The following is a 21975-nucleotide window of genomic DNA, read 5'->3' as shown; positions in this document are numbered from 1 at the left end:
ATTTACATTCCCACCAACAGTGTAGCAGGGTTCCCTTTTCTCCATACCCTCTCCAGCATGTATTATTTGTAGACTTTTTTTTGAGAAAATAATATTCATATTTATTAGTATAACTGGAAAATACTGGCCATTATCGTTTGCATTTCTTCATACTGTTCATCTTCAATACATTTGATATTTTAAGAACTTTGCTAAATCATGGCCTGAGTTTTATAGATTATAGGGTACAATTGACATACAATGAACTGTACATACTTAAAGCACAGTGTGATAAGATTTGACATATGTATACACCCATAAAACCATCGCCACAATTAGAGAGTGAATGTGTCTACAATTTCCCCAAAATTTGTAGACTTTGTGATGATGGCTATTCTGACTGGTGTGAGAACTCCTTTGTAGATTTGATTTGCATTTCTCTAATAATTAGCGATACTGATCATCTTTTCATGTGTCTGTTGGCCATCTGTATGTCTTCTTTGGAGAATTGTCTCTTTAGGTATCCTGCCCATTGGGTAGGGATATTGGGTTGTCTTTTTTGATAATGTGTTGTATGAGGTGTTTGTATATTTTGGATATTAACCTTTCGTCGGTCGCATTGTTTGTAAATATTTTCTCCCAGTCCATAAGTTGTCTTTTCATTTTGTTTGTGGTTTTCTTTGCTGTGCAAAAGGTTTTAAGTTTAATTAGGTTCTATTTGGTTATGTTTATTTCCATTACTCTAGGAGACCAATCCAAAAACATATTGCTGCGATTTATGTCACAGTGTTTTCCCTAGGAGTATTCTCCCTAGTGTTCTCCTCTAGGAGTTTTATAGGATTTGCTCTTACCTTTCAGTCTTTAATCCATTTTGAGTTTATTTTTGTATATGGTGTTAGAGAACGTTCTAATTTTCCTGTCTTACGTGTAGCAGTACAGTTTTCCCAGCACCATTTATTGAAGAGCCTGTCTTTGCTCCATTGTATATTCTTGCCTCCTTTGTCATAGTATACCTATCTTTTAACAGTGAGATTTATACTGTGATATTTTTTATTACTAATGAGTGCCCTTTTCAGCTTAAAGAAGTCCCTTTAACATTTCTTGTAAGGCTGGTTTATTGGTGGCCTTCCCCTTAGCTTTTGCTTGTCTGGAAAACTCATCTCTCCAATTCTGAATGATTTTGTTGGGTAGTATAATATATTCTTGGTTATAAGCTTTTATCTTTCAGGAGAATAAATTGTTTCACCCCCTCTGGCCTGCTACGTTTCTGCTGAAAAATCTGATATTTTTATGGGATTCTCTTGTATGTAATATTCTGTTTTTTCTCATTAGATTCTATGACTTTAAGCTTTTTATATTTTGATTATAATGTGTCTTGGTATGGGTTTGTTTAGGTTCCTCTTTTTTTGGAACTCTCTTGGCTTCCTGCATCTGGATGTCTGTTTTTCTCCCCAGGTTAGGGAAGGTTTCAGCCGTTACTTCTTAAAATAAGTTTTCTGCTTCTTTGTCTATTCTCCTGCTAGAATCCCTATACTGTGAATGTTAGTGTGCTTGATAGTGTCCCAGAAATCTCTTAAGTTATCTTAATGGAAAAAAAAAAAAGAAGATTCTTTTTTCTTTTAGCTCTCTGGGTGAGTTCCACTGCCTTGTCTTTGAGTTTGCCAGTACTTTCTACTGCTTCACCTGCCCCTGAAACCCTCTAGTGTATTTTTCACTTTAGTTACTGTATTCTTCAGCTCTGTGACTTCTCTTTGGTACTTTTTTATATTTTCTATCTCTTTGAAGTTCACCATGTTCACCCATTCTTCTGAGTTTGGTAAGCATCTTTATAACCATTACTTTTAACTCTTTATCAGGTAAATTACCTATCTTTGTTTTGTTAAGTTTTTTTCCTGAGGTTTTTCTGTTCTTTCATTTCCTTTTCCATTATAGGTCACTACAAGATATTCAATATAGTTCCTTGTGCTATACAGTAGGTCCCTTTTTATCTATTTTACTTGATATGCATTTATTTTGCTGAGAGTGAATCGGTAACAGAAAAACATCTCATTGCATTAGGAATTGTAATTAGCTATTCCTTGACTGTCATATCCTGGAACTTGAGGTTGGCTTAGCATGGTTTCATTGTTTGGAAAGATTTGGTGGACTTATAGACCCAGGACCGGTTTCATGGGTGTGTGACCTGTGCAAGCACACAGGTCCCACACTGAAAAGGGTCTTGTGTTTGGTTGAGTGGTGTGCTGTCACCATCTTGACCTTCTTAATTTTGGTGGGGGGGGGGGGGCTTGAATTTTGGCCTGAGTTTTTATTTAGCCTAAGTTTTTTTGACAATTGCCTTATCTTTTTACATTTTAATTTTATTGGAGTATAGTTGATTTACAATGTTATGTTAGTTTCAGGTGTACGGCAAAGTGATTCAGTTTTATATTTATATATATGTGTGTATGTGTGTGTATATACATTCTGTTTTAGATTCTTTTCTCATAGAGGTTATCAGAATATTCAGTAGAGTTCCCTGTGCTATACAGTAGGTCCTTGTTGGTTATATGTTTATCTATTTTATATATAGAAGAACATATTCGTCTGTTTTTTCATTTTACTTGGCTCTCTGTTGGTTTCTATGCATTAGAATATGCAACAGCTGCTTCTAGTCTTGAAGGAGTGGCCTCAGGTAGGAGATGAAACTTATTATTTAACCCTGCCCTAACGCTTCTCTCTCAGACCTTTGTGATTGTCTATATAGCTTATTTTATTTTTAATTAGCTCCCAGAGTTTCAGGGTGAGCCAAGACCTGTTAGTGCTCCACTGGAGAGGAAAAGTCAGCACCTAGATTCAGGCTGATTGGAAGGCAGACTCTCAGGCAGCAGCTTAGCAAGTAGATACAGTCCTGAGGGTCTGCAAGCATAAGGCCTGTTGGCCACCGGAGCCAGGCAAGAGAGAGAGATGTAAGGTGCTGCTGGCTTTAGCAAGGCAGAAGGAATGCAATAAGATGTCTCTGCTAGATGGAACGTAAAGATGGCAACCTGCTGGAAAAGAAGAGATAAGAGATGGTTTCTGCTGGCTTTAGCAAGGTGGAGGGAGAGTTTGAAAATTGCTTCCACTGGCACACCCCTGCCCCTCACTCTGATGCTTTAAGGTTATTAAATGAGCCTATTCACATAAAGTGTGGGTACTTTTCAAACGGATGCTTCTGCACTGTGTCTTGGGGTGTTTCTGAGTTTGCGACAGCCCAGCAGATCTCGTGGGTGTGAGCCCCATTGGTTTTCAAAGTGAGATATTTTGGGGTTTGTCTCTCAGGTGTGGGTCTTAAAAGCTGGAGTGCCTGATGTGGGATTGGAACCCTTTGCTCCTCAGGGAGAAACTCCAGGTTTCCAGTTCCCTCCACATGGGTGGGGGCAGTGACTGGGGCTGGATGTATTGCTAGGTTTTTGGACAAGATTGTGTCTCAGTCTCTTCTACCCACTTTGGTGAGATTCCCTTCTCACTTGCCTGATATGCAAGAGTCACTATCCTAGTTTTTCGCTTCTGGCAGAGAAAATTGTTCCATATGTAGTTGTAGATTTGGTGTGTCCATGGCAGGAGGGGGGGGGGTTGTATTGTTTTGTCTAGTTCTCTAGAAGATTCTCCAGGAGTTCATTTCAGTCTGACATTTGTGTAACTCTGAACTATTGCTGGTACCACCTCTCATCCTGTACGGTGTCTATCCATCCCCCGAATCTCTGTGGTCGCTTAGCCGTGGCGGATGCATTTCTGTACCTGTTGGTGGCCCGCTGCTCTGACCACTCATCTCCTCTCATGGCAGTTTTCCCTCATAATATTTTGTTAAGTCAGGGCACAGGGCTCACAGGAGGAACGCGTGTGGTAGATGATGGCACCATGGGGGTATTTCTATCCTGACTTAAGTACTGGACCACCCCACGCTCCAGTTCCTTTCCCACAGGTTCCAGCCACCACAATGTTGCGTAGCCTTTTTTTCCCTCCAGACTTTCCTATTTCTCTGTTTTCCTGGGTCACCCCTGCCCTAGGACTTCCCCCATCCTCCCCCTCCCTCCAAACTCTAAATATTCCTCTTCTTAAAGAGGCAGAGAAGATTAGTTCTCCATTCTCACCTCACCTTCATGCTTTACGTTTACATGTTCACAAACTCATTAATGCACTTCATGAGGTTCCCCTCTTCTTACCACAAGAAACCAGTGCAGACACTGTAACTCTTTTATTTCTACTCACTAGAAGTGGATTAGCAATTTAGTTTCCCACTGGGATAAGATAGAAAGTATTCCCATCTCCCCTGAAACTCCCTCTTAAACGGCATAAGAAAGTGTCTTCTCCAGATTTTGTTGTTCACTTTAGCTGAGTGTGCTCTTTTTTGTTTTTTCCCTTGGGCTCAGCTTATCTGTTTGTTTGCTTTCTCTGGCTTTTTTTTATCTAAACATGGTACTGATATACATTCTTTTTTACAGTTTAAATTCTAATGGGGTAAAATAGAAAAAAAAAAAAAAAAACCAGGCCATTGAAACCACTTGAAATGCTTTTTGAAATTACTTGAGGTATAAAAAAATTATAATTAACCAAATCCTTAAACCCTGGGTGAAGAGCCAGTTCGATTCCCTCTATGCAGTTGTGAGCTGGATGGGCCAGAACTACAGTGTTTGGAACGTCATTTCAATCAGCTTCACCTAGGCCAGGGTTTCTCAACCTTGGCACTATTGACATTTGGGGCCTGATCATTCTTTGGTGGGGAGAGGGCTGGTCTGTGCATTGTAGGATGTTTGTTTGTTAGGCAGCAGCCCTGGCCTTCAACCACTCGAGGCCAGTAGCACACCCCCCTGCCATTGTGAACACCAAAACTTGTGTCCAGACAGAGCCAAATGTTGATAACCAGTGACTCTAGTGGGTATGTGGTTGTGCAAACCTAGGCTGCGAATGGGGGTTGACTCCAGTTTAATACAAAAAAATTCTCTTAGCATTGTTGTACATGCCTTGGAGCACCTATTGGTACATAGCACCACTGCAGGTCTAAAGTCTTCCTGGCCACTAGAATCTAAAGCCATGCTACTCAACCTGTCACGTGCATACCAGTCTTCGGTGGACCTTTCTTACTCATCATACAGATTCTAATCCAGTAGGTTTGCGGGGGAGCGTGGGGTTCTCCACTGCTAACAAGTTCCCATGCAATGCTCCTGGTCCATGTACCACACTTTGAGTAGCAAGGGTCTAAAAGGTAATTCAGTCCTTTGTGGTATTAAGCCTTTCTCTGCACACAGTGTCGTTATAGGACTCTAGTTGGTCCACCAGAGCCCTCGGGGAGTCAGTTTTGACCTAGTCTTCTTTTCTTTGCCCTAGGCTGTTGCTGAGAATCCCACTCTATTCCTTCAGTATGGTGCTAGTGGATAAGCATGGCATGGACAAGGAGCGCTATGTCTCCCTGGCGACGCCTGTGGCCCTCTTCAACTTGATTGACACCTTCCCCTTGAGAAAAGAGGAGATGGTCCTGCAAGCTGAAATGGGCCAGACCTGTAACACCTGATGTGATGGGTCCTCTCTCGGCAGTTCCCCTTCTCTTTCTATATCCGTGCTATGCACACAGGAAGGCCTGAAGAATATCCTTGATGTACAGATTTTTATTTGTAATTTTTAAAGTCTATTTTATTATAAGCAAGCTTTCTTTGCACTTAAAACATTAACAGTGCTTTTTATACTTTGAGGTATTCCAAAAAATATGAATGATATTGACTCTCTTAACTCCATCATGGCTGGTTAATTTGGTAGAGAAAATAGAACCTACAACCATACACATGCTTTCAATGCCTTTTATACAGTGTGACACATTTATCTATCTATCTTGTTTTTTATATAAAACTTTTATTAATAAAATATTTGGGAGCAAATTTACTAAAACTCATTTTCTTTTTCAAGCACTAGCCATACTTGCTCACTGTGGTCACGGGTTTTAGGACTGCGATTCTTGGTGTTTGTTTTAGGAATGGAAAAATGAGTCTTGTCAGGAGGAGCTCAGTTGAGCTGGGAGAGCTGAACATGGAAGGGTCAGAGGAGCCAATTAAGGCAACAAGCCGAAAATGAAAGAGGTAAGAATTTAATCACTTACTGTGATGGTATAACCAAGAAGCTAAAACTGGAAGTTCCATTGTATATTTCTCCATCTTCTATTTTCTCCAATGGACCAGTGCACCAGTTGAAGGTCATGTGGATCACCAAAGACATGGTTGTTACACTGTTGAGGGAGACCCACCTGTGGCAGTTTGATGCACCCTGGGGCCATGGAAGGGCGAGGGTCTACGAGTGGAAAAGTACTGGATACTGAATCAGTGGGGGAAGGTGTCTTCAGATTCCCCTCTTCCTCCTATAAGGTCCCAGCACAGGAGCATGAAGACCTCTGCCCAAGGCCTCAGAGACCTAAGAATAAAAATCACGGGGGCTAGGAAAGCAGGTATGTGAAAGGACATGAACAGTCCTTGGCTACAGTTCCAGCCAGTGACTGTGATTCACTGACTGTATGTATACCAGTCTGTGGTGGGAGAGCAGCTTTCCCTTATGAGACCTTCCAGGCGAAGCCTTTGTAACTGCTTAAGGTTGGGCCTGAAAAAATCATAGTTTTATAACCAGGAGTTGGACTCTTTCAGCTTTCCCAGCCAAACATTGAGGGGAAATTTCAATCTATTCCTGAACAAATAACAATCAATGATGGAAAGTCCAAATTCCAACAGGAAGGTTTAAAACTAGAAGCAGATTTGACACTTCTGAACATTAGGCAGTGAATGCTATCCTGTGAATAGGGTTATATTTCATTTACAAATATGCTTTTTCCCCACAAAGCACACTAGTAGGTGCTTTGACCTCTGTCTCCCTCAGATGTATCAGATAAAAGGTCACTGACATGGTTGGGAGAGGAATGTTAACCAATGACTAGTTTGCAAGCCATGAAAGTTTCAAAAGACCATTTGTCACACAATTAAGTAAACATATCAGCCCACATTAAAGCGCTCCTGTCTGTGAAACGCGAGCCTGTGCCCTTTGGCCCATAACCTGAAAGCTCCAAGCCTTGAGGATGAGCTTATGATTAAGGAACTGCCCTGATTTCTTCAAACAAGTCTTCCTGATGAACTTAGAATATTACAGACACTTTACCTAATGAGATAGACTATTTGAAGAATAAGTATACTGTGGTATTTAAAAAAATACATATCCAGGGTCACGTCAGCATCATGGTTAACATGAGCCTTTCCTTTTTTTCCTCCCCTCTAACATGTAATTGGACATCCATAAACGAACAAAAGCACCTCTGCACAGCACACCAGGACACCCGAGAGCTCCATCTATCTGTGCATACAAAAGTGGGTGGATAGGACCTCAGAAGAGGCTGCAGAGCTAAGGGAATTGCAGAAGCAGTAGTGGCAGCACCAGCGGTGACCTCTCTCGCAAACGAGGTGAAAAGTAAAAGGGGGTGAGTGAAAGGCTTTCAGTCCCTGTGGGCTGCAGCTGGAGGGTTCCGTTGCTCTTCAGTAACACCCTGCATATCTGAAGAGAGATATCAATGACTGTGGTGAGGGGAAGGGAACTGAAGGAATATATCTCCTGCTGTCTGCCCTGAGATGCCAGCAAGAGGTCTGCCCATGGACCTCTGGGATCCACCCCCCACTCGAAGAACCCCCTACCAGGCCATGGGCACACCCAAAGCCCCAAATTTTAAGCACACATCCCCTCACACTCTGCTGCCACCTTTTAAAAAAAATCCCCCCCCCTTTTTTCCCCATATGTACATTCCCAACCTTAGCAGGGAGTCAGTGCCCATAAGAGAAACCAAAACGTTTGCTCTAGTGCCACCTTCTGGAAAACAAAAGGAAGGCTCTTAACTACCAACCTCCTGAATTGAAGTAAACAAAACCTTACCTAAATAAGACAGGTGCTCCCTAGTTCAAACGCAGCAGTAGAGGCACATTTTATCAAAAACTATGAAAAAAAAATCATAGTAACACGGTATCACAAAACGAAAATGACAATTCTCCAGGAACTGAACCCAAAGATACAGAATATTGGAATTGAACAGATAAAGAATTCAAAATAGCTGTTATGAACAAATTCAATGAGCTACAAGAAAACTCAGAAAGGCAATTCAGTGAACTCAGGAATAAAATTAATGAACAGAAGTAGTATTTCACCACAGAGATTGGTTATTTTTTTAAGAATTTCAAACAAAAATTCTGGAGCTGAAGAACTCAATAAATGAGAAAAAGAATGCATTAGAAAGCATTGGAAACAGCAGATCAGATGGAAGAGAGAATAAGTGAGCTTGAGGATAGGAAATTTAGAAATGATTCAAGTATAAGAGGAGAGCGTGGCATGGACATATATACACTACCAAATGTAAAATAGATAGCTAGTGGGAAGCAGCTGCATAGCACAGGGAGATCAGCTCTGTGCTCTGTGACCACCTAGAGGGGTGGGATAGGGAGGGAGGGAGATGCAAGAGGGAAGAGATATAGGAACATATGTATAACTGATTCACTTTGTTATAAAGCAGAAACTAACACCATTGTAAAGCAAGTATACTCCAATAAAGATGTTAAATAAATAAATTAATTAATTAATTAATTAACATTTCCAAAAAAAAAAAAAGATAAATGGGTATACCAGAAGGAGAAGAGAGGGAGAAGGGGGCAGAGATCTTATTTAAAGTAATAATAGCTGAGAACTACCCAAATCTGGGGAAGGAACTGGATTTAAAACTCCTCGAACCTAATTTACACCTTATCGTCTCAATGCAAAAACACCTTCTCCAAGACATATTATATAATAAAACTGTCAAAAGTCAATGATAAGAATTTTAAAGGCAGCCAGAGGAAACCCTCCATTAGGCTATCAGGAGAAACAATGGAGAGACAAAATAACCAGAAGTCAAAAGATAAAATTGGCAGTAGTAAATCCTTACATATATCAATAATCACCTTAAATGTAAATGGATTGAACTCACCCATCAAAAGGCACAGAGAGGCTGGATAAATTTTTAAAAAATAAGACCTAACTATATGCTGCCTACAGGAGACTCTTTTTAGCTCTCAAAACACACATAGGCCCAAAGTGAAGGGATGGAAAATGATACTCCAAGCAAGTGGAACCCAAAGGAAAGCAGGTTTAGCCATACTTATATCAGACAAAATAGACTTCAAGCAAAACAAAATGGTAATAAGGGACAAATAAGGTCATTATATAATGACAACGAGGTCAATACATCAAGAAGATAAAACAATTGTAAATATATATACTCCCAACACCTAAGTTCTGAAATATATTAAGCAAATACTATTATGTCTTAAGGGATAAATAAGAGTAAAGCAATAGTGGAGGGCTTCAATACCCTGCAATCAGTAAAGAATAGATCTTCCAGACAGAAAATCAATAAGAAAACATTGGAAATGAACCATACTTTATAGAACAAATGGACTGAAGAGACATATACAGAATAGTCCATCCAAAAAGAGCAGAGTACTGATTCTTCTCAAGTGCACATGGAACATTCTCCAGAATACATATATGACAGGACACAAATCTTAGCAAATTTAAGAAGACTGAAGTCATACTAAATATCTTTCCTAACCACAATGGTATGAAACTAGAAATCAACAAGAGGAAAGTGAAGAGCTCTACAGATATGTAGAAACTAAACAACACCCTTGTAAACAACCAATGGGTCAAAGAAATCAAAAGAGAAATAAAAATTATCTCAAAACAAATGAAAATGGAAATACAACATATCAAATCCTGTGGGATGCAGCAAAAGCATTTCTGAGAGGAAATTTTATAGTAACAAATGCATAATGCACTCAATCCCTTGGTATCTGCAGGGGATTGGATCCAGGACCCCACTTGGATACCAAAATCCATGGATGCGCAAGTCCGTTACACAAACTGTCATACTATTTGCATATAACCTCTGCATATCCTCCCATATGCTCTGTCATATTTAGATTACCTATGATACCTAATATGATGTAAATGGTATGTAAATAGTTGCTGGCATGTAGAAAATTCAAGTTTTGCTTTTTAGAACTTTCTGGAATTTTTCAAATATTTTTGATTTACGGTTGGTTAAATCCCCAGATACAGAACCCATGGATACAGAGAGCTGACTATATTAAGAAATTGGAAAGATCTCAACCTAACTTTACACCTCAAGGAACTAGAAGAAGAACAAATTAAACCCAAAGTTAGCAGAAGGGAGGAAATAATAAATATCAGAGTGGAAATAAATGAAATAGAGACCAGAAAAACAATAGAAAGGATCAACAAAGCTAATAGCTGTTCTATAAAAAGATAAACAAAATTAACAAAACTTTAGCTAGACTTAACTATGAAAAAAGAGAGTAGACTCAAATAAATTAGAAATGAAAGAGGAGATATTGCACAGGATAACACAGAAATACATATAATCATAAGGGATTACTGTGAACAATTATATGCCAATAAATTACATAAACTAGAAGAAATACATTTTTAGAAATACACAACCTACCAACACTAAATCAGGAAGAAACAGAAAAACTGCAGACCAATAACAAGAGATTGACTCAGTAATCAAAAAACTCCCCAAACAGGAGACTCCAGGACAAGATAGCTTACCAGTGAATCAACCAAACATTTAAAGAAGAATTAACACCTTTCCTCCTCAAACTCAAATACTGAGGAGAAATGAACACTAACAAGGTTATTCTACAAAGGCAGCATTACCTTGATATCAAAACTAGATAAGGATACCACAAGAAAACCATAGACCAACATCCCTGATGAATAGAGATGCAAAAATTCTCAACAAAATATCAAACTGAATTCCAGAACACATTAAAAAGATGATATACCATGATCAAGTGGGATTTATCCCTAGGATTCAAGGATGGTTCAACATATGGAAATCAAAAAATGTAATATATCACATCAATAAAAATGAAAGATAGGGGAATTCCCTGGTGGCACAGTGGCTAAGAATCCACCTGCCAATGCAGGGGACATGGGTTCGAGCCCTGGTCCAGGAAGCAACTAAGCCTGTGCGCCACCAGGGAAGTGGCACAGAGCAACTAAGCCTGTGCGCCACAACTACTGAGCCTGTGCTCTAGAGCCCATGTGCCACAACTACTGAAGCCCACGTGTCTAGAGCCCATGCTGCGCAGCAAGAGAAGCCATTGCAATGAGAAGCCTGCGCACTACAATGAAGAGTAGCCCCCACTCACCGCAACTAGAGAAAGCCCGTGCACAGCAGTGGAGACCCAACACGGCCATAAAGAAATAAATAATAAATAAATTAAAAGAATAAATAAAATGAAAGATAAAAATCACATGATCACTTCAATAGATGTAGCAAAAGCATGTGACAAAATATAACATCCTTTCATGATAAAAAACCTTTAACAGACTGGGTATAGAAGGAACATACCTCAACATAATAAAGACCACATATAACAAACCCACTGTGTGGAAGAGTGAATCTGAAGTGGTTCAGTAAAAACATAAAAAAGATGTTTTTGCTGAAGAAGAAGAAGAAAGGAAAAAGGCCACTCCAAAAGAAAGCTAGTAAAGAAAAAAGAAATCCTGTCCTGATAATGTAGTTTCCCTGGCTTGCTCATAGTGGACTGTGGAGCAGGAATGGCTCTGGAGATGTTTCAATTAAAAAATATTCATAGCCAAAAAAAAATTATACTCAATGGAGAAAAACTGAAAGCTTTTCCTCTAAGATCGGGAATAAGACAAAGATGTCAACTCTGAACACTTCTATTCAACATAGTAGTGGAAGTCCTAGCTAGAGCAATTAAGCAAGAGAAAGAAAGAAAATTCATCCAAATCAGAAAGGAAGAGGTAAGTGTCACTATTTGCTGTTGATATGATCTTATATATCGAAAATCCCAAGGAGTCAGTTTAAACTGTTGGAACTAATCAACGATTTCAGTACAGTTGCAGGATACAAAATCAACATACAGAAATCAATCGCATTCCTTTACACTAATGAAGCAGCATCTAACAAAGAAATAAAACTATCCCATTCACAATAGCATCAAAAGCAATAAAATACTTAGGAATAAATTTAACCAAGGAAGGGAAAGTTCTGTATAATGAAAACTACAAGACTTTGCTGAAAGAAACTGATGAAGACACCAACAAATGGAAAGACATCCTGTGTTCACGGATTGGAGGAATTAACATTGTTAAAATCTCCACACTACCCTGAGCCATCTACAGATTCAGTACAATCCTCATCAAAATACCAAAGACATTCTTCACAGAAATAGAATAAACAACCCTAAAATTGGTGTGGAACCATGAAGACCCCAAATAGCCAAAGCAATCCTGGAAAAAAGAACAAAGCTGGAGGTATCAGACGTCCTGATTTCAAACTATACTACAAAGCCATATTAATAAAAACAGTACGGCATTGGCACAAAAATGGACACATAGACCAATGGAACAGAATAGAGAGCCCAGAAATAAATTCCAGCATATACAGTCAACTAATATTCAATAAGGGAGCCAAGAAGACCCAATGGGGAAAGTATAGTCTCTTAAAAAAATGGTGCTGGGAAAATTGGAGAAACACAAGCAGAAAAATGAAATTGGACCCCTGTCTTACACCACTTGCAAAAATTAACTTGAAAAGGATCAAAGACCTAAATATAAGCCCTGATAACATGAAAGTCCTAGAAGAAGATGTAGGGAAGAAGCTTCTTGATATTGGACTTGGCAATGATTTTTTTTCAACATGGTGCCAAAAGGACAAACAACAAAAGCAAAAATCATCAAACTCAAAACCTTTTTCACAGCAAACAAAATCATCAGCACATTGAAAAGGCAACCTACTGAATGGCAGAAAATAATTGCAAATCATATAGTTGATACGGGGTTAACATCCAAAATATATAAAGAACTTACTCAATAGCAAACAAACAATCCAATTAAAAAATGGGCAGAAAATCGGAATAGACAGTTTTCCAAAGAGGACATCAAGATGGCCAACAGGCACACAAAAAGATGCCCAATATCACTATTCAGCAGGGAAATGCAGATCAAAACCACAAACAGATACCTCACACCTGTTAGAATGCCGATCCTCAAGAAGACAGAGACAACAGGTGCTGGTGAGGAGGTGGAGAAAAAGGAACCCTTGTACACTGCTGGTCCGAATGTAAATTGGTCCAACCCTATGGAAAACAATATGGAGGTTCCTCAAAAAATTAAAAATAGATCTATCGTACAATCCAGTAATTACCCTTCTAAGTATATACCCAAAGGAAATGAAAACAGGATTTTGAAGAGATATAGGTACTCCTGTGTTTACTGCAGCATTATTAACCATAGCCAAGATACGAAAATAACCCAGATGCCCATCAACAGATGAAAGGAAATAAAGATATGGCATATATACATAATGGAATATTATTCAGCCGTGAGAAAGGAGGATATCCTATTTGTGACAACATGGATAGACCTTGAGCACATTATGCCAAGGAAGATAAGACAGAGAAAGACAAGTACTGCATGATATCACTTACATGTGGAAACTTAAAAAGTCAAACCTGTAAAAAACAGAGTGAAATGGTGGTTACCAGCAGTTAGGGGATAAGACTGATGTTGTTTAAGGGTACAAACTTGCAATGAGTAGTAAATAAGCCACAGACATCTAATTCACAGTATAATGAATATAAGCCATACTAAAATTATATAAAGTCATAAATACTGCTACAATTGCAATCATGTTGCGATACATAAATATATCATAGCACATTACACACCTTAAATCCACAAAATGTTACATGTCAAATTTATTCAATAAAAAATACATATATATATATGCATGCATACATACATACCCTACACCAAAATTTGGGGCCATTTCAAAGATTAATAGGCTCTCTTCTAGAGGACTGGTTTTTCACAGCAAATCTTACAGGACTTTTCTATGTGCCTTTTGGACCCCATAAAAACAAACAAACAATCCTCAGTTCTGCTTGGTCATACTGTTTGGCACAGCAGCACTTTTACGTGTGTGTGTGTGTGTGTGTGTGTGTGTGTGTGTGTGTGTGTGTGTGTGTGTGTGTGTGTGTGTAATGAAGCAGCAGGTAATTAAATTGGCGGAACTCAAACTCTGTTTTGGTAGACAGCAGCTGGAACCTCAGTTCAGTTCTTTTAAACTTCACTGGGCTACTTGGAACCTGCCCCTTACTCCCGGCCTGCACATGAGTGGTACAGTGACCAGTGAGAAATTTAGGTAGTTTATATACAGAATCTGGAGCTCCCCTTCTCTGCTGCCCACTTCTTGTTATCTCCTTTCTGGGATTTCCCTTCTGACTTTTCAGTTGCTATGGTTGCTCCTACCCTTTCCTCTGGTTCTTCAAACCACTAAGACTATCTTCATTTAAGCCTCCTCCCCAACCCCAGCATGGTGCATACAGCAACCTGCCCTTACACAAAACCCAGCAAACCCTGATGATTCACCTAGCATACGTGCCCTCTTCCAAGTGATGACTGCCCTCTGGTATCTGCCTGTTTTTTGGTCGCTCTTCGGTACCTTCAGGTAGTTGTTTTCTTTTATATTTTGTCCACATACAGTTGTCTGTGGGAGGTTGGTCTAAGAGGAACTGCTTGACCATTATCAGAAGGCTTAGTGAAGGCTGAGCCAGAAGGTGGAAGAGTCCAGGCCATTCCCAGAGAACTGCAGATTTCACCTCTACAAGCCCTCAACTCTTGGGCTTGAACTTAGATGAATGGGGTGGGGAATAAAAAAAAGGCAATGAGATCATCCAAAGCACAATGAAGAAAAGATTAATGTCCAACATGCTGGTAACTATATTATGCATCTATTTATGCATTAAAAATTACCCCAAAGCTTAGTAACAACCTAACAATAAACATTTAGTATCTCTCTCTGTGTCTCTGGGTCATGGATTTGGGAGCAGCTTAGCTAAACAATCCTGGCTTGTAGTCTCCCATGAGGTTGCAGTCAGATGTTGTCCAGGGCTACAGTCATCTGAAGGTTTGATTGGGGCTGGAGGATCCACTTCCATGGCGGCTCACTCACATGACTGGCAAGTTGGCAGTGGTTGTTGGAGGAGATCTCTGTTATTCCCCAAGTGGGCCTCTTCACAGAGTTGCATGAGTGTTCTCATAACAAGGTGGTTGGCTTCTTCCAATAGAAGTGATCCAAGAGAGAACAAAGTAGAAATGACAATATCTTTTATGACCTAGCCTCAAAAGAAGGCGGTTACTTCCATAGACTCCTACTTATCACACAGGTCAGCCCTATTCAGTGAGGGAGGGGAGTATACAAGGGTATGGATACCAAGAGGTGAGGATCACTGCGGGGGGGAGGGGGACATTTGAAGACTACCTTCTACAGCATCTAAAATCTTTTATATTAGAGAATCATTCAATGATCTTTAGGACAGGGGCAGTGTGGTCGATAATGTATATAGGTTTGCTTAGTATGTATTCAACCCTTTTTAACATGTAGATGATGAAAGACATACAAACTATTATATTCCCCAGATTCCTTTGCAGCTGTAGTCTGAGAAGTGATTAAGATTCCATCAGTCAAGGGGAGGTTGGGGGAGGGATGGATTGGGAGTTTGGGGTTAGCAGATGAAAGCTATTATATATAGGATGGATAAACAACAAGGTCCTACTGTATAGTACAGAGAACTATATTCAATATACTGTGATAAACCATAATGGAAAAGAATATGAAAAAGAATGTCTATATATATGTATAACTGAATCACTTTGCTGTATAGCAGAAATTAACACAACACTGTAAATCAACTATACTTCAATAAAAACATTTAAAAAGAAACAAAGATTCCATCAGTCAGATGCACTCAAGTGTGACTTGGCTTTGAAACTAAATCAATGTGTGGAAAGAGAAGATAAATGCAGAGCATGCACATTATTGGAGATTGTGGCTGAGGCAGTGTGGAGTTTTTTTGCCAATAATTGATGGCAGCTTCTTAATTGGGACCATAGCTGCTGTTTTTTTTTTTTTTAACATCTTTATTGGAGTATAATTGCTTTACAATGGTGTTAGTTTCTGCTGTATAACAAAGTGAATCAGCTATATGTATACATGTATCCCCATATCTCCTACCTCTTGTGTCTTCCTCCCACCCTCCCTATCCCACCCCTCTAGGTGGACACAAAGCACCGAGCTGATCTCCCTGTGCTATGCAGCTGCTTCCCACTAGCTATCTATTTTACATTTGGTAGTGTATATATGTCAATGCTGCTCTCTCACTTCGTCCCAGCTTACCCTTGCCCCTCCCCTTGGGACCATGGCTTCTTGATGGTAGCAATAATGGAGTAGTTCTAGAACAAGCAAATCTAATGGTAGCTTCCCAATTTGGTAGGCAAATTCCTGATCTTATAGCTTCTTGGCAGCTCCCTTGGCAGTCCCAACTGGTTTAGGGAGGTGTTCTCCGAGTTCAGCATAAAGTATATTTCTTCAGTCTTTCACCTCTAGATAAGGAGGAAATCCTTTCTGTTTAACTCTAGCTGTAGTAGATTCTGTTTGCTGAAATTAGATATTGAGTGATACAGCAAAATAAAAAGTGTAGTTTCCAGGGACTTTCCTGGCAGTCCAGTGGTTAAGACTCCACACTTGCAATGCAGGGGGTGCAGGTTTGATCCCTGGTCAGGGAACTAATATCCTGCATGCTGCGTGGTGCAGCAAATAAAGAAAAAAAACAAACAAAAAAACCTGTAGTCTTCAAACACTAGATTTGTTGGACTTTTCTTCCTTGAAATTCTATAGTTAATGGAGATATTCAAGTACCTCTTGGAGAAATATCACACAAGCCATCATGAAACCAATCAGCACAAATGACCATTTTTCTTCAGCAATGCTAATCATCCAGGTGGAGGAAGAGAGAAGGCATGTTGGAGAACTGATCTAGGGGTGGAAGGTTGTGCTAAAGGTGGCAGGACAAGGTTGAGGGACTTGATTGTAGGACTGAGAAAATGTGATGACCCAACGAGGTCCAGGATCAGTCTAAAAAGAAATAAGGACAGTAACGGGACTAACATATTGAAAGAATACAGGGAAGGGCTAGTGATCCCCAGGTGGTGGAACATTGAGTGTAATGAGTATAAAGATAGGAGGCATTTAGAAAATAGGTGGTGACAGCCAAAGAATGGAGGAAAACAACCTTGGAATTGGGATGTTAGAGACTTGGATGGGTTGTCCACATGGATGATAAGACCTCTTGGCAAGAGTTAAGGCAGAGAAGATAAATGAGATTCAAGTTCCAAAGGCTTATATAAGTGTGGAGGAGACAACAGAATGTAGTTTGGTGGCTGTAAGGGGAGGTTGATGGAAAGTCATATGCTAGGGGGCAGGAATCTCAGACAAAGTCTTTTTCTTAGGTTAGGTTAAAAATGAACAACAATTGGAAAGGGCAGTGGAGAACTGGGAAGATATCGGCAGTACCCTTCAACCAAGAAATATAGGAGTGTGAAAGAAAGAACAATATCCTCTTTGAAAAGTGATGCAGGAGAAAGTCAGGATTTACTTAGGATTGTTCTGAAAAGATACCAAAGATATAGGAAGGTTAGCTTGCTATGAAATGTGTGTGTGGGGGGGGGGGGGCAGGGGGCAGTGGTCCAGAAGGCATCACAGAAAGGTCTGGGAGAGAGTTCAGCTGGGGCATACTCAGAGCAGTATGAGAATGACAGGACAACAGAAGACTAGTGAGAGGATTGGCAAGACGTCTCATGCTTATAATTGAAGGATTATAGAAATCAGCATGGATGAACTTGACAGGCTCTGAGGTTCCCATTTTAGGGTACAATGTTTTGGGGCCAGAACTGACTCTCATGGTGATTTCTAAGTATCCTGTCCTAGACTTCAAGGCAGGAAGATCTAGGTCCAGCCCCCCACCCTGGTCAGAACTGGCTCTATGGTGAGGGCTGGGCCCGGCTCTTCTTGTTTCAGGGTCTAAGAGAGGTTACACAGATTATCATCATGAGCTCCACAAGAAGGTGACAGGATTCCCTAGAGAGTACAGCTGACTCTTGAACAATGTGGGAGTAAGGGGTGCTGACCCCCCTCCACAGTTGAAAATCTGCATATAACTTTAAAGTGGGCCCTCTGTATCTGTGGTTCTGCATCCATGGATTCAACCAACCTCAGATCATGTAGTTCTGTAGTATTTACTATTGAAAAAAAATCCACATATAAGTGGACCCACACAGTTCAAATCTGTGTTGGTCAAAGTTCAACTGTAGTTGGTTCCATTTGTGGGGCAGGAAAACTCAAAAGGGAGCCTGAGACATCTTGCTGTTTTCAGAAGGTCAGAGTACTTTCAGAGGTAACTGAGGTAATATTTTTCTAAAGTGAAGATAAGGAGGCCCTGCAAGTGAATAATAAAATACAAGTTAAAAAATTAGCAAAAGATTTAATCAGACAGTTCAAAAAGAAGACATATGAATGCCCAAAAAGCACATGAAAAGATGTTCAACATCTTTAGTCATCAGGGAAATAAAAAGTGAAAACCACAATAAAATACCTTTGGAAAAACCGGTAATTTCTTATAAAGTTAAACATACTTCCCTAAGACCCAACAATTCCACTCCTTGGTATTTACTTAAGAGAACAAAAAATAAAGCTTCAAAAAGGCTTGAAGCTTTATTCATCATAATCCCCACTGGAAACGGCCCAAGAGAATATATAAACTGGCAAGATGGGATACTGCTCAGCCATAAAAATGAACAAACTACTGATATGTGCAACATATAGATGAAATTCAAAATCATCTTGAGTGAAAGAAGCTTGACCCAAATGAGTACATATTGTATAATTCCCTTTATATGAAATTTGCAAACAGACAAAACAAGTCTGTAGTAACAGAAATCAGCACAATGGTGGTTTCATCTATCAGGGGAGAAACTGATTGGAATGAAGCATAAGGGAAACATCATGGGGTGTTAGAAATGTTCTATCTTGATAGGGATGTGGGTTGCATGGCTGTATACATTTTTCAAAACACGTCCAACTGTACACTTTAAATAGGTACATTTCATTGTAGGTAAATTATACTTCAACAAAAAAGAGTAAAAAATGAAGGAATAAGTTAGTCTGAAGAAAGAGCTAATAAAGGCCAACTGCTTACAGTTTGAATACCAAAAATATGACGATTAATGTCAGCTGGAACTATAAGTCCACAATGATGTAAAATGCTCAAAAACCAGAACGCATGTTTTAAAAAGACATATATAATGATGTGAATCAATAACAAAACGCAAGTACGAGCAAAGGATGTTAGATAGATGACCAACTACCAAGGATGAAGGGGTAGTCTGTGAGAAAATGATGTTGGCCCAACATCAGAAGCACATAGATAAGACAATATAAAATTAGAGTCAGTATGTGGATTGTGGGAAAACAGAGTTTCTAGAACATGGCACAGCTGGAGGAGGACGTATTTTTCAAGGACATGGTATTGACTCTGCTGTCTCCCCACAGATGAGGACATGGCCTTGCTGATCTTGGTTCAAATATAAGAAAAGACAGTAATTCCATTTCATTTAACAGCAGTGTAGCTCATACCATACGAACTCTCCTGCTGATAATTATAAATCTGGAAAAATAACAACAACAAAAAAACTCGCCTGAGTTCACTGGAATTCAACCAAAAGCAGGCAAAGACTACAGAAGATACGACCCTCAAAGAATGGAAGCACACTGGATGAGATCCACATTTAGCGGGTTTTTCCTCAGAAGCCTCCTCCATTTGCTTGGTGAATTGGACATGGAGCTCAAGCAGAAGGATGCAGTCTTACTGAGCTAAGGATTCGGAAGACAGAGGTAGAGTGGCTAGAGAGGTTAGAAATTGAGGAGGAGACATGAGAGAGGAGAAAGCCACAAGGAGGGAGGCTCCAAATATGCCTATAAATTCATCTCAAATCCTTAACTAACCCCTGAAGTGTGCATGTGCAGAGCAAAGCTCCAAGGAGTCCAGGGGCAAAAGAACAGCTGAAAGAACAGTTGAACAGACATCTCAGTAGCTGATCGGTGCCGGAGATTGAATCAAGCAAGGTAAAGGGGCTCTTTGAACAAGCTGGCCTTCCACTGAAAACCCAGAAGTAAAGACTAAGCCTCTGGTCTAAGGTAAACTGAAATAGATCTGCTCAACAAAGCCTAAAACCAAACCTCCACAAGATCAAACTGATGAATTAGTAATTTAACTGTGCAATAACGAAAATGAGGCTAGCCTATGTGTGTAAACATTTCCTTAAACCAGTAGCTCTCAAACCTTTGGAGGACTCCAAAGCACTTTCATTTATGTTGGTTACATCTACCAATATTTACTGTGCTAGAAATTAAAACTGAGAAGAAATCAACCCCATTCACAATTGCACCAAAAAGAATAAAATACCTAGGAATAATTTTTTTTCATTCATGTGTCATATTTATTGAGCACGGCACCTTTTTTTTTTTTTTACTTTTTTAAAATTAATTTTTATTGGAGTATAGTTGCTTTACAATGTTGTGTTAGTTTCTACTGTACAGCAAGCAGACGAAGGGGCAAGGTAAAATCCCCCAAGACCAAATAAATGAAGAGGAAATAGGCAATCTACCTGAAAAAGAATTCAGAGTAATGATAGTGAAGATGATTCAAGATCTTGGAAAGAGAATGGAGGCACGGATCGAGAAGATACAAGAAATACTTAACAAGGACCTAGAAGAACTAAAGAACAAACAATCAGCGATGAACAACACAGTAACTGAAATGAAGAATACACTAGAAGGAAACAAAAAGATCCTAGGAATAAATTTATCCAAGGAGGTGAAAGACCTGTACACTGAAAACTATAAGATATTGATAAAAGAAACTGAAGGCACAAGTAAACAAAAAGATATTCCGTGCCCATCGATTGTAAGAATATTGTTAAAATTTCCATATTACCCAATGAAATATACAGATTCAATGCAATCTCTATCAAAATTTCAATGTAATTTTTCAGAAACAGAATAAACAATTCTGAAATTCATATGGAACTACAAAAGACCCTGAATAGCTAAAGCAATCTTGAGAAAAAGGAACAAAGCTGGAGGCATCACACTCCACTCCCTGATTTCAAACTACATTACAAAGCTATAGTAATTGAAACAGTATGGTATTGGCCTAAAAACAGACACACAGACCAATGGAACAGGGAGTCCAGAAATAAATCGATGCATGTATGGTCAATTAATTTACAATAAAGGAGCCATGAATATACAATGGGGAAAGGACAGTCTCTTCAATAAATGGTGTTGGGAAAACCGACCAGCCACATGCAAAAGTATGAAACTAGATCACTATCTTACACTGTACACAAAAATCAACTCAAAATGGATTAAAGACTTGAATGTGAGACCTGAAACCATGAAACTCCTAAAAGAAAACATAGGCAGTAAGCTTCTTGACATCATCTTGGCAATGATTTTTTGGTTCTGACTTCAAAAGTGAAATCAACAAAAGCAAAAAGAGTCAAACTAATAAAGCTTCTGCACAGCAAAGGATATCATCAACAAAATGAAAAGGCAACCTATCAAATGGGAGAATATATTTGCAAATCATATATCTGATAAAGGGTTAATATTCAAAATATATTAAATCATACAACTCAACAGCAAAACAACAAGCAATCCAATTAAAAACAGAGAGAATGGGCTTCCCTGGTGGCGCAGTGGTTGAGAGTCCGCCTGCCAATGCAGGGGACACGGGTTCGAGCCCTGGTCTGGGAAGATCCCACATGCCGCGGAGCAACTAGGCCCGTGAGCCACAACTACTGAGCCTGCGCGTCTGGAGCCCGTGCTCTGCAACAAGAGAGGCCGCGATAGTGAGAGGCCCGCGCACCGCGATGAAGAGTGGCCCCCGCTTGCCACAACTAGAGAAAGCCCTCGCACAGAAACGAAGCCCCAACACAGCCAAAAATAAATAAATAAACAAATAAATAATAAAT

The 21975-nt window shown here is 39.6% G+C and overlaps 2 protein-coding genes across 13 annotated transcripts in view; one reads left to right on the top strand and one right to left on the bottom strand.

Annotated features, from left to right (window-relative positions):
• Nucleotides 1–5877, top strand: part of SRPX (sushi repeat containing protein X-linked) — a 105522-nt gene extending 99645 nt beyond the window's left edge. For both annotated transcript variants that reach the window (XM_082378208.1, XM_082378207.1), the window contains one exon: nt 5323–5877. In XM_082378208.1, the coding sequence (XP_082234334.1) occupies nt 5323–5506 (184 nt within the window). In that variant the 3' untranslated portion in view covers nt 5507–5877. The remainder of the gene's footprint in view (nt 1–5322) is intronic.
• SYTL5 (synaptotagmin like 5) overlaps nt 1–21975 on the bottom strand; it is a 288224-nt gene that overhangs the window by 40990 nt on the left and 225259 nt on the right. For 5 of the 11 annotated variants that reach the window (XM_082378145.1, XM_082378136.1, XM_082378137.1 and 2 more), the window contains one exon: nt 8403–21688. The exons of 2 other annotated variants lie outside the window; for them this stretch is intronic. The gene's annotated coding sequence lies outside the window, so the exon portion shown is untranslated. Of the gene's footprint in view, nt 1–6005; nt 6394–8402; nt 21689–21975 lie in introns of those variants that run through there. 4 more of the 11 variants (XM_082378148.1, XM_082378146.1, XM_082378147.1 and 1 more) reach the window with 4 other exon arrangements.

Source organism: Balaenoptera borealis (assembly GCF_965194805.1).
Source record: "Balaenoptera borealis genome assembly, chromosome: X".
In the NCBI taxonomy this organism is placed as follows: Eukaryota; Metazoa; Chordata; class Mammalia; order Artiodactyla; family Balaenopteridae; genus Balaenoptera; species Balaenoptera borealis.
The sequence above is the reverse complement of the archived record's forward strand: the minus strand, read 5'-3'. Positions and strand labels throughout refer to the sequence as shown.